The sequence below is a fragment of the Setaria viridis genome, chromosome 9 (assembly GCF_005286985.2).
Source record: "Setaria viridis chromosome 9, Setaria_viridis_v4.0, whole genome shotgun sequence".
NCBI lineage: Eukaryota > Viridiplantae > Streptophyta > Magnoliopsida > Poales > Poaceae > Setaria > Setaria viridis.
The window spans coordinates 12,009,553-12,022,131 of NC_048271.2; the positions used below are offsets into that span (position 1 = coordinate 12,009,553).

General features: G+C 44.9%; 1 protein-coding gene and 2 pseudogenes across 1 annotated transcript; 1 reads left to right on the forward strand and 2 right to left on the reverse strand.

Moving 5' to 3' along the window:
* The first annotated feature begins 1,054 nt into the window (after nucleotides 1-1,054).
* LOC117839710 (uncharacterized) lies at nucleotides 1,055-2,786 on the forward strand. Its single transcript, XM_034720110.2, has 5 exons — nucleotides 1,055-1,494; nucleotides 1,802-1,931; nucleotides 2,019-2,258; nucleotides 2,334-2,435; nucleotides 2,508-2,786. The coding sequence occupies exons 1-5, from the start codon at nucleotides 1,379-1,381 to the stop codon at nucleotides 2,607-2,609; spliced, it is 690 nt and encodes a 229-aa protein (XP_034576001.1). The 5' UTR covers nucleotides 1,055-1,378; the 3' UTR covers nucleotides 2,610-2,786.
* A 431-nt stretch (nucleotides 2,787-3,217) lies between these two features.
* Nucleotides 3,218-5,999, reverse strand: LOC117839601 (GDSL esterase/lipase At5g55050-like; annotated as a pseudogene).
* A 3,424-nt stretch (nucleotides 6,000-9,423) lies between these two features.
* On the reverse strand, nucleotides 9,424-12,202 carry LOC140221087 (putative disease resistance RPP13-like protein 1; annotated as a pseudogene).
* Between the last annotated feature and the right edge of the window lie 377 nt (nucleotides 12,203-12,579).

The following is a 12,579-nucleotide window of genomic DNA, read 5'->3' on the forward strand; positions in this document are numbered from 1 at the left end:
CCTGAAGATTGCAATATCTTTGCGCATTGAGAGCCTTGAATAAAAAATGCATGAATATTGGCATATCTTTGTGCACTGAAGGCTCTTCAGTGACAATCTAATGATATAAATTCTGATAGTTAAAGTGCCATGCATGGCCGCAGGCTCCTCCACACATGATACAAGAAAGTAAAGCCACATGCACCACCTTGAATTTTCTTCATGGCTTCAGATATTTCTCTTTGGGAATCCGTATGTATGCGGGTCCGTTTGGTTTCCAGGACTAAAGTTTAGTCCCTATCACATCGAATGGTTAGATACTAATTATGAGTATTAAATATAGACTAATTATAAAATCAATTGCATAGATGGAGGCTAATTCGCGAGACGAATCTATTAAGCCTAATTAGTCCATGATTTGACAATGTGATGCTACAGTAAACATGTGCTAATCATGAATTAATTAGGTTTAATAGATTCATCTCACGAATTAGCCTCCATATGTGTAATTAGTTTTATAATTAACTCATATTTAGTCCTCCTAATTAGCCTCCAAAGATTTAATGTGATATGGACTGAACTTTAGCTCAAGGATCCAAACACCCTGCTTCCTGTGTTTTGTGATGGATTGAATTGCTTTGTGCTGGATCTTTTAGATCGTTGCATTCCATTCCAATCAACCTTCAGTAGACATAATGCAGGTTCATATAAGTTAAAAGCATCAAAATCAAAACAAATTAAAGTCCAACAATGAAAGGAAATGACAGTAATAAAAAAGCAAAATGGAATATATGAAAATAACATGCCAAAAGGTCTATAGTAGAATTGTATAATATTGTGCCTCGTCCCATTAAACGGCAGAAGGCACAATAAGGTAGGTTTATATATAGATTATTAAAATCCATAAATCCAATCCAAACAAATTAAAATATTAAACTCCAACAATAAAGTAAACTAATAATTCATCGCAAAAAGGAAGTAAATAATAATAAAGCCAAAATAGAATAGAATATAATAGAATTGGACAGAAGGAAATATTGACCTTCATCCAACGCGTAGCAGTATTGGAGCCACCATGGTATACCTGAACCGTGCGCTAGAAGCTGGATACGAGGCTTCCTCTGGAAGCCATTCGGACAGACACGCTACTGCTCAAAACCCCCTCTGCTCGCCGCGCCGCCTCAATTCCCTCCCCTCCCTTCCAGCCAGTTCCTCCTCACACCTCGTAGTCGCCACTGCAGCTCGGCGTCCTCCGTGAACACCGCCCTCCTCAGGCCGCCGGGATTTTGTTGGGTGGGGAGGCCGGCGGCGGCGGGGCGCCAGGAGTTCCAGTTCGCTCTCCGCTTGTCCGCTGCTCCCAGCTGTCATCCTCTGCCCTTTCCAGTTTTCCCCGCACAAGATGGAGCAACCTCAAATAATTCTGTTTGTAGCCATGGCCGTGGCTTGCTTCCACTTCCTGCGATCCCTGTTAGTGTTGTTCCATCTTGGACGACCAGTTCTAAACAAGCTGCCAAGGTATGTAGCAGTGTTCTTGATTCTTGAATTCCTACATGTGGATTGTGTGAGAATGCAGTATGTCTTAGAAAAAAGTAGCTGATTGTATTTATTTAGTTACCTGTTCATTTGTTTATTCCCGTCATTTAGCCATTTAATTAGGAGCTAGCTATAGAGACAATCCAATGTGACTATGAAATGTTGTGTTTTTAGGAACTACAAAGACAATGGTTATATCTTTGGGTTTGAGACATAAAGTGTACTGCATGTTTGCATCAGTCATTTTGGAACAATAGAGACAATATTCATTTAAATTTGTGTCTGCCAGTTATTTGGGAACTACGACAAATGCAATGGAGGGCACAGATGTTTCCAGTGAGCCTAAAAGGGGCATGGATGGGATGACACAAGTCATGGAGTGCGTGGGGGACACAAGTCAGCCAGCAGTGACTGATGCGGTAGGGAGGTGTGCCTAATTGCTTGCTACTATTTGTCACAGGTATATTTGGCAAATGATTGGGCACCTGTATTGCTTCTTTTTAAAGGACAAGCAGGGTTGTTCATTTGTCGCAGATTCAAGGTACCCAGATGAATGTTCCAACAATGTGGAGCCACCAGATGATCGGATGAGTAAATCTGAACATGCTAGGCGAGTCCACCAGCTTGAGGAGATGAATGCAATACTACAACAGAAAATAATTTGGTTGCAACATGAGCTCAGACAAAGTGATGCATGCCTTGCATTTAAGAAAGATGAGTACAACACACTGATCGGTGCTGTTCGGGTAACTATATTCATTTTTTATTAATGTTTTATATCTGTGAAATCCTATTTAATTACTTACTGCTTGTGATTGCAGAATTTCTTCGGCATTTTCAAACCTCATGAGGAAGCTTCAGCAGCTGCAGTTTCATTTATCAAGGCTGAGGGTAATTTTTATCAGCAGGTAGCTTGCATGCAGGTATGTGAAAAAAAAAATGTTTTAGTTGATTCATTACAAGGGATGGTCCTAACGTATAGTTTCATGTGGCAGGATTTCTTAAGCTATTTGGTGCTGGACCGGAAATTTGGGATCAAGTACCAGCGGCGCAAGAAGAAACTGTCGCCTGAACCCACAACCAACCAAGATATATAGGCATCTGTAATTTACTAGTTTGTTTAGATTCATGTATTTATTTCCTAGTTATCTGTAGTTTCCAAATTTATCTTGATGGCACCTATTGTCTAAGTGCCAAATATTGATTTAGGAAGGAACCTAGAATTTATATGTATCTCTCAAATATTGACATCAAATCAATGTCAAATTTGTCAATCGAGGTGTTTGGATACCCCTACTAAAGCTTAGCACCTGTTACATCATATGTTTAGATATTAATTAGGAGTATTAAACATAGGTTAATTACAAAACTAATTGCACAGATGGAGTTTAATTCGCGAGATGAATCTATTAAACCTGATTAGTCCATGATTTGACAATGTGGTGCTACAGTAACCATTTGCTAATGATGGATTAGTTAGGCTTAATAGATTCATCTCGTGAATTAGCACGGGGTTATGCAATTAGTTTTATAATTAGCTCATGTTTAATCCTCCTAATTAGCATCCGAACATTCGATGTGGCACTGCTAAAGTTTAGCATCTAGTATTCAAACACCCCCTTAGTTAACCAGTAGAAGCCCATTGATTTGATGGCAATCCGCTTCCTTTCCTCTCCAGCTCCTACCTGAGCATGCCAATACCAACTTGTAGCACCTCCTTCATCAGTTGAATGTGACTTAGGCCTGTTTGGATACTAGGGGCTAAACTTTAGCCCCTGTCATATCGGATGTTTGGATACTAATTAAGAATATTAAATATAAGCTAATTACAAAACTAATTGCACAGATGGAGGTTAATTCGTAAGACGAATCTATTAAGCCTAATTAGTTCATGATTTGACACTGTGGTGCTACATTAACCATTTGCTAATGATGAATTAATTAGGCTTAATGGATTCGTCTCACGAATTAGCCCAAAACTTCTACAATTAGTTTTATAATTAGCCCATGTTTAGTCCTTCTAATTAGCATCCGAACATTCGATGTGACAAGGGTTAAACTTTAATCCGAGGATCCAAACACCTTCGTATAGAAAAAAAATACATTATAGCTGAAACAGGTTACGCCTACACTTTTGGGTACATGCTAGAATACTACTACTTTTGTATAGAAAAAAATTAATGGAAACAGGTTACGGTTTCTGCAAAGTTTGCACACATTATGGTTCACTAATGAGGGCATGCAGCAAATCGCCAGCTTTTGATGAGCTGATCCTCTCATCAGCCCATTATAGCTGTGTTCTATCATGGAAGGATTGTATACCTATTGTTGCATCATCTGTAGATATATAAAAAATTCTGCTCATGCTGTTGTCTTGGGGACCAGCTGAGTACTGCATTGTGAGGATGAGGAACAATATAATTCACTGGGTCCCTGAAGCAACTACCAGCTGCTTGAAGTTGATTGGCGTGGTGTACTGGGCTGGGCCGTCGTAGAAGGCCCGGGTTCTGACCGACGCGGCCCGCTGGGAAGGGTGGATCCCGTCCCAGAAGTAATTCCGGTCGTGGTCAGCGCAGACAGCGGAGGTGGGTAGGCACCCCGCCGCGCCCAGCCGCCCGCTGCCGCAGCACGCGCTGGCGACGTCGGTGAACCCCGACGCCAGCGGGTCGGCGAAGATGGCCGCCATGATGCCGTAGGAGTCGGCGAGGGAGTAGGCGAGGCCCTGCAGCCTGGGGACCAGGCCGGCGAGCAGCGACCGGAGGGCGCCGTTGAAGCCGGCGGCGAGCTCGTTCCGGGTGTCCGAGCACGCGCCCGCCGCGTCGAGCGCCCGCGCCACCGGCAGGCACCCGGCGAGCCCGACGTTGATGACGGCGAACCTCCTCGCTCCCATCGCGTACAGCTCCTGCAACATGCTCGATCGATCCACGGCAAATGATGTGATCGATCAAAGGCAAAAAATAAAAATTTGCAAGATTATCAGGTGGGCTCTGCTAGCTTTTACCGTGATGGTGGCCGAGTAGTTGGAGATGAGGGTGTCGTAGAACGCGGCGACGTCGCTGTGTGCCGGTTCCGCGTTGGCGAACGCGGCCAGGTCGTTGCCGCCGATGCCGATGAGGAAGATGGACCTGGACAGCAGGGCGCTCACCGCACCGGAGCCCTTGCTGGCGACCATCTTCGAGCAGGTGGCGCTGAAGTACTGCACTTGCCTCGACAACGGGATGCTCTTGCCCGCGTTCTTCATCCACACACCACATGTATGTGAAATTGAGAATGACTATAGTCTATAGGCAACACAGGCGATGCGAGCATACGGATTCGTATCGAGCGAGTAAATTTTTTGTTTGATCCGTAGGATTAATTTATGTGGTTGTACACACTTACAGTGGAGTCCAGGATGCCGGCTCCTGACGACGCGTAGCTCACGCCAGTGGCGAAAGCCGTCTGGACCAGATTGTTGGAGCTTGGCGCCAGCGACAGATAAGGCGGAGGGCTACTCATGAAGCCCATGCTCTGTGCTGCGGCGAATGCACACAACGAACGAACCCCATCGACGGATCAAGTTAAACGAAGCATTCCATATACACTATTACATTTACACATGGCAGCTGTGAGGTGTACTTACCGAAGAAGTCGGCGGTGTTGTAGCCATTGCTGAACCTTCCATTGGGTTTGCCGGAGCCGGCATGTCGATGCCGTAGTAAGGGTGGTCCGCCCTAGGAACGTTCTTCCCCGGCAAATAGTTGCTGTTGCCGACGTCCATCGTGGAGTCGCCAAACACATAGATGGCCGCCGGCACCCGCCGCAACATCTTACTCGGCGGGATGCTGCCAGCGACGGCAACGAGCACAAGGGAAAGAACAAGAATCTTCATGGCTAGCTCGTACCCCATGGTCGATCGATCTCTAAGGCCCTGTTTTCTTCTACTGACTTATTTTTAGCACCCGTCACATCGAATGTTTAGATACTAATTAGGAGTATTAAACGTAGACTATTTACAAAACCCATTACATAAGACGCGGCTAAACGGCGAGACGAATCTATTAAGCCTAATTAGTCCATGATTTGACAATGTGTTGCTACAGTAAATATTTGCTAATGATGGATTAATTAGGCTTAATTACGCTTAATAGATTCGTCTCGCCGTTTAGCCTCCACTTATGTAATTGGTTTTGTAAATAGTCTACGTTTAATACTACTAAATAGTATCTAAACATTCGATATGACACGTACCAAAAATAAGTCACCGGAAGAAAACACCCCCTAAGTTCCAATGGTGTGAGATCGAGCTATGCGTCGCTATGAAACTTGTCCGCCTACAGGCCCCCGTTCCAACCTTGGTTGGCTACTGAGCTTTTCTGTATGTGCTTGATTCGCTAGATGAGAGACGAAGGACAGACAGAGACATACCAGCCCCAGCAGATAAGATTCGCTAGATGAGAGACGAAGGATAGACAGAGACATAGCAGCGGCCTAGCAGATAAGAACGGCGAGAGAGAGGGTGGAGAACTAGACATCACGATCAAAGATGGACTCAGCTCTGTTTGTTTATTCACGTGTCCAATTGGTGATGATGGACCCCTTCATCTTGGTCCGCATGCGGTGACCACCCTTCCTAGAGGGCCGCATCGGTCGTAATCCAGACTTTCTATGGTAATGGCACTATACCAGAAACGGTTTATGTTGGCACGTCATAATTATCAGCATCACTGTGATGGAAGTATATTCCTTTATCTGAAAATTTTGCAAAGGTACTAAAGATCCATATTGCCAGAACTCCAGAAGAGGTAAATACTACTGTATTTTATTCAGAAATGCGCACATTAATGTTCTCAAAGGACAATGAAAGACACTTTTTTAGTGACCGTGCCTTAGCACGTATTTCATTAAGAGGAGAAGAAAAGTTAGGGTACATAAACACGCAGCGTCATCCAGGAATGATGACCTGCCATACAACAGAAAAAATTAAACAGAGATTACATTAGCACCATGTTGCGACCTAGCTACCAGGTTATCAGACGCTACATCAGAAGGAAGAACAACAATAAACAGCACCAAGCTATGAAAAAGAGCAGCTACCCAAGCATGTGCGTAATGTACAATCATTTGCATCAGCAGTGTCGCTGTCCTTTCAACTCTATTGAAAGTTCTTGCATTACGTTCCAGCTATATTGACCAAGAAATCAGTACGAGCAGAGTCAAAAGCTTTCCTAGCCATTTTGTCCAACCTTTTCCTTGCCTGCATCCACTAATCTGGAAGAGAGGTTTCTGAAGCCGACAGTGAGAGGTCTTGCCAATGGACTTTGGACAGAATGAGATACCATAGTTCCCTGGTATAGACACAGCTTACCATTAGATGAGTAATAGTTTCATGTTGCTAAGCACATAGGATACAGGTATCGTCATCCTGAAGATTGTGTTTCTTGCATCTTGATGCTGTCCAACAACACCCATGGAGAGCAAGCCATACAAAGAATTTGCACTTAGTAGGTGCACGAGTCTTGCATAGGATCTTTGACCTGGATATCTCATACTGTCCAATGAAAAAGGTTTTATATGTTGACGCCGTCGAGAAATTATGATCCGGTGTCCATTTCCACAATACCTTGTCTGGGGTAGCCTCATCAAGTGTGATCAACTGAAGCTTGTTCCAGACGTTGATATAATCAAGCATGACCTGAAGGCACCGGTGATGTCTCTGACCCATTTTCTATCTTGCAGGCCTTCCTAGACAATCCTTTTTTTTGCGGATTCTAGGACCAACTTCCTGAAGTAGACATGGAGCAATCTCCGCGATGGAGCGACCATCAATCCATCTATCTGCCCAGAAAAGGGTGTTGCTGCCATCACCCACCTAAACTGAAGTGGAATAGAAGAACATCTAGGCAACCTTGGGATCTACTGAGTCAGGCAATCTATGCCATGGGCGCGAGGTGTCAATTTTCTTAAGCCACAACCAACGCATCCGCAAAGCACAGCCCATGAGGTGTAGGTCTGTAACTCCCAGACCTCCCAAAACAGATGGTTGGCAACATTTCGTCCAAGCTAGTACACAGTGACCTCCAGAGACCATTTCTGTTCCTTTCCATAAAAAACCTTTCCTGCATCTGGCAATTTTCTTGATTGCCCATGGGGAGATGGCGACCGCGATAGCCGTATGAATGGGAATGGCCGACATCTTCACCTTGACTAAAACTACCTGGCCTGCTTTGCTCATTAACTTTGCCTTCCATGTTGGTAAGGCATTACTAATCTCATCTATAAGGGGCATTAAGTCATTTCTCCTCATACAGGGGGATGCCCAAATACTTGGATGGGAGGGGTTCTAGACGGCCTGGGAAGAATTGAAGCAGTGTCACAATGTGTTCCAAGCCATATTGAATTGGTGAGATAAGGCATTTGTCCAGATTCATTTTCAGACCAGTTGCTGCCCCGAAGGTGTCCAGAATGACCCCCGTAGCCACTAGGCCCCTTTGCATTGGTGATAAGAACAGCACGACATCATCTGCATATAGATATACACGTTCCTACATGATGTTGTCTCCTAGTGGTGCTAGAAGGTCTTCCCTGTCAGCTAACCTAATCATGGCATTTAAAGTTTCCATTGCTAGGACAAAGAGCATTGGTGATAGAGGATCACCTTGCCTAAGACCTCTAGCATGGCAGATTCTCCTGCCTGGACGCCCATTCAAAATTATTTTAGTACTTGCTATAGATAGAAGCATACTAATCCAGTTGATCCACCTTCTTGTGAAGCCCATGTGTCGTAACAGCCTTAATAAGAAAGTCCAATTGACTGAATCAAAGGCTTTAGAAATATCCAACTTGAGCAGTGGGCACGGTAATTTTTTTCTATGGAGAAACTTGGCTAACAATTGGACTGCCCTAAAATTATCATGTAGCAAGCGACCTTTTATGAAAGCACTCTGGTTGTGACCAATCAGGTTGTGAAGCTGTGGCACTAGTCTATTAGCAAGAACTTTTGTGAAAAGCTTGGAGAAGTTATGGATCAAACTTATTGGGCGGTAGTCTCCAATTGTGGCTGCCTCAGGTTTCTTGTGAATTAGCACCATGTAGGCTTGGTTAACTAGGTATAGACTACGGCTATCAAGACTCCATAGAGCGTTGAATGCTCTCATGATGTCATCTTTAATGACCGGCTAGGCAGTCTTGTAGAAGAGGCCCGTGAAACCATCAGGTCTAGGAGCTTTGTCTGGTGGCATCTCCTGAATTGTTCTCCAAACCTCCCCCTCGGAGAAACAAAAATCCATCAATGAGAGATCAAATGATGGAATGCCAAGACGCTGAAAGTCTAGAGAGACCATTGGTGTGGTGATTGATCCAAGAATGGTGTCAAAGTGCTGAAAAATGGCCTCAACTTTGGCTTGCTCATGTATTACCTCCAGCTGATCAACCTTAAGGGAATGTATATGGCTCTTCCTATTTCGATAGCATGCCTGAAGGTGAAAGAATTTGGTGTTGGCATCCCCCTCTGCTAAATACGGGATCCGTGATCTCTATCGCATGATTGTCCAGAGCAAGGATGTCAGGCCAAGATATTTGAGTTTTATTTTGTTGCATAAAGTCTCATAATGATGAGCTAGTGTTCTGTTCTCCTGTGCCTCATCAAATTTGAGCACCAATTCTTTGACTATTTCTAGTTGTAGCCGTACACCCCCAACATGCTTGGCACTCCATCTTTTTAGCGCGGTTGCCGTATTCCGAAGCTTGCAATCTAATGTGTGGAAAGCACCAGCGTGTTGCCATGGACAGGTTCAGGCTTGCTCCACCGTCTGCAAATAGCCATCATACTTCGGCCAAATGTTTTCAAATCTGAAACGCTTAAAGGATGCCAAGGTGCAGGTCGTTTGTAAGAGCAATGGAGCATGGTCTGAGCACTGGGACGACAACACACATAGCTTATGGGCAGGGCAGATGGACATCCATTCCTCAGAGGCAAATAACCTGTCAATGCGTTCCAAGAAAAATGATTTTTTAGTGATAGCACCACATACACGCTGACGTGCAGAAAAAGCCTCTGATCAACGGATATGTGTTGTTTGGACACAAGCCACTTTATTCCATTCTGGTCCATCCTTGACACGCAGTTGATGCATCAAAGTTGGGTTGCACCCAATCAGTTGAAGAAATTGCAGAGAAGATGGGAAGGCACTTGGCAATGACTCTAACGCAGAGCAATTCATTATCCTCAGTCCTCTCAAAGAGTTATTGTTGTTGAAGGTATTAGGGAAAGATTTTACTGTGATCTTGGAGTAGTTTTCGATCTCCAAGATTTCCAGTGCCACAAAACTTGGCAACGAGCGCAGAGAGGAAAATTCAGAACATTCCTGAATGTGCAGCTCGTGGAATTTTGTTAAGCGGTCTGGACTCTCAATATGTGGAAGACATGTGATGTTGCTGCAATCAAATATCTCCAGCTAGTAAAGCGATTGTAAACTTCGCAAACAAGTGCCCAACTGCTCATCATTAATATTGGAATGAGATATTTGTAGCCTCTTCAAGGAAGTAAGTGCGTGAATCTCTTCGAACTTTACATCTGGATAGTTACTCAAAGTCAAAATAGCAATTGCTTCCACTTGTTACTGGTGCAGCAAGCCATTTGTAAAAATGGTGGTAGAACATTTATCAAGTACAAACTTGCAGACTTGTGATAATGATGAGGAGGATAGCTTCAAATGTGAAGCAAACCCTGCATTTTTTTTTACCAAAACACTCTAAATGGAGAGGCAGTGGAGGCACTTTAATCAACTAAGGGCAATCCAAAAGCTTCAACTTACAGAGGTTAGGTAATATGTTGTTGTTCTTCTCTTGTTGGGTTCACTCAACCCATTCTGGCATATCATCAAATTCAAGTTCCTACAAACATGGAAATGCAATTGAATTAGTTCCATAAAACTCATAGTTGATATGTTTCACTTTCATATGCAAAATCTTGAGGAAAGGAAGCTGCCCTAGGGGAGGTAAGACCTTCCACTTTCTGCAGCTGATCAAATATAAATGTTTGACGTATAAGTCACCATGTTTCAAGCTTACATCCAACCAGCTCGGTGATCTGCTGCCATGATATCTTCTAATAACAAGCTTTTTAACATGTTGGTGCGGTTCAAGACCATCCAAGACTTCGGCATCAATAGAAGACATACTCTTACCAGTTGAGTTCCACTCTAGTTCTATTATCTTAACATTCTCTTTCTTGTTTGGTCTGGCCTGACAGGCTTCTTGTTGACTTGCTACAACATGAAGGCTCTTGATATGGAGTTCTTTGCGAATACTGCTCATACCAGTCAGGTCTTCTAAAGTATGGCCTTTTCCTGTTTAACATGGAACTCAATTGACCACTGAAGGTGAATAAGTTTTCCAATACCATCAACTTTTGATGTATCCATATCCAAATGTCGCAAACATTTCAAGTTCACAATCTCTTCCGAACCTTGAGGCCAGACCCTTGGGACTACTTAAGGTCTGAAGATGATAGAGCTTTCTCATTTTTATTGGAAGACTGGTGATAGATTTGCAGAGGGCCAGGTACCTAAGGTGTCTAAGATGCCTGATCCCCGATACATCAATATTATTGCAGCATTCCAAACCAAGAACGCGGAAACCTTTCAATTCTATGAAAAGATCACTTGGTGGTTGATTCAAGGTCGATGATGAGGGGCTCTTGAGAATCAGCAGTGTGCGTAACTTTTTAAGATTGCACCGGCTCTAGAGCTGTGCCACAGCATCACTAGATACCGATAAGTGCCCAACTGTCTCAGGGATCTCTTTCTTAGCATTTTTGACTCTTGTGCAGTTGATACAAGAAACCTTCTTAGCCAAATCGTGCATCAGGTCATGGATGTAATAGTACCTCTGACACCCCACCTTTTACTTGTGGAAAAAGGACCTGGCCACGAGCTCATCAAAGTACTTGCTTCCCACATCCTCCAACTACATCCCAACAGTTGGCTGGATGAAACCAAGAGCCATCCAAATCTTCACCAGCTTATCTCTCTTAAACCTCTAGTTCTTCGGGAATACGCTGCAGATCGCAAAGCATTGCTGCAGATGCTCCGGCAAGTTGTGGTAACACAGCTCCTCCACTTGGTGACGTTGCGGCTATCCTCCAGCATCTGCCTGATGCCCTTCGCTAGCATAGGTGAACCCCTGAGCTTCTGGACAATTTTCCTCCCGATGTCTTGCAACACTGGGGACAGCTTGTCGATGTCCTCCTCCCCGAAGGCGCACCTCTTGAAAAGCAACCAACACCTCTTGAAAAGAGACACGGTTTGGTTTGTGTACTTGTGTCACACTATCACTTCCGTATGGAAGGGTGGACAACACAATGTGTTTTATTTGGACATCTTACACGAAGTCATGCTGTAGCAATGGAAATGTCAAGCTTCACTTTAAAAGCCCTAGCTAGGAACATACTCATTTGTGTCGGCTCGACTTGTCCGTACTGGTTCAATAGAGCATTCCAGCAAATTGCTCATATCCACCCCCAATACCAAAAACACTTTAGGAGATTTTGGAGATGAGAGAGGCTCCAGCAGACTACCAATCCTTTCCTCAATACCAAAATCTTTTTTGGCAATTGCCAAAAACTCGCCTCCTCTCCCCTTGATGTAGGAGCGAAGCAGCCCTCTCCACCCCTCCTCCTATCGACAGTTGGTCTTGGTGCGCCGGACATGTCCGCTTACCCGGCGCCATTGCTCCACTAGCCGTGTGCTGCTGCTCCACCCCCAGCGCGGCGGCGGCCGCACCCGCTCCCCGACTCCACCCTGCACCGACAACTCAGCCTCTAGCTGTGTCGAGGCCTGATGACCTTGCCCAACCCCACCCTGCGTCGGCTGCCCCAGCCTCGGGTGTCAGGGCCCAGCGGCTCACCCTGTCTTGAGCCCGCGCCGTCAACTCGGCGCCGTTTGCCCCTGCCTCCGACTGCGCTTGGGGCCAGGCAGCCACGCCCCGCCTCGCCTCGCCTCGCGTGGGGTCGGACGGGCAAGCACCGATGGTGGAAGGAGGAATGGGCGGCGGATTAAGAAGACAGAAAGGGAGGTGAGGTGAGGG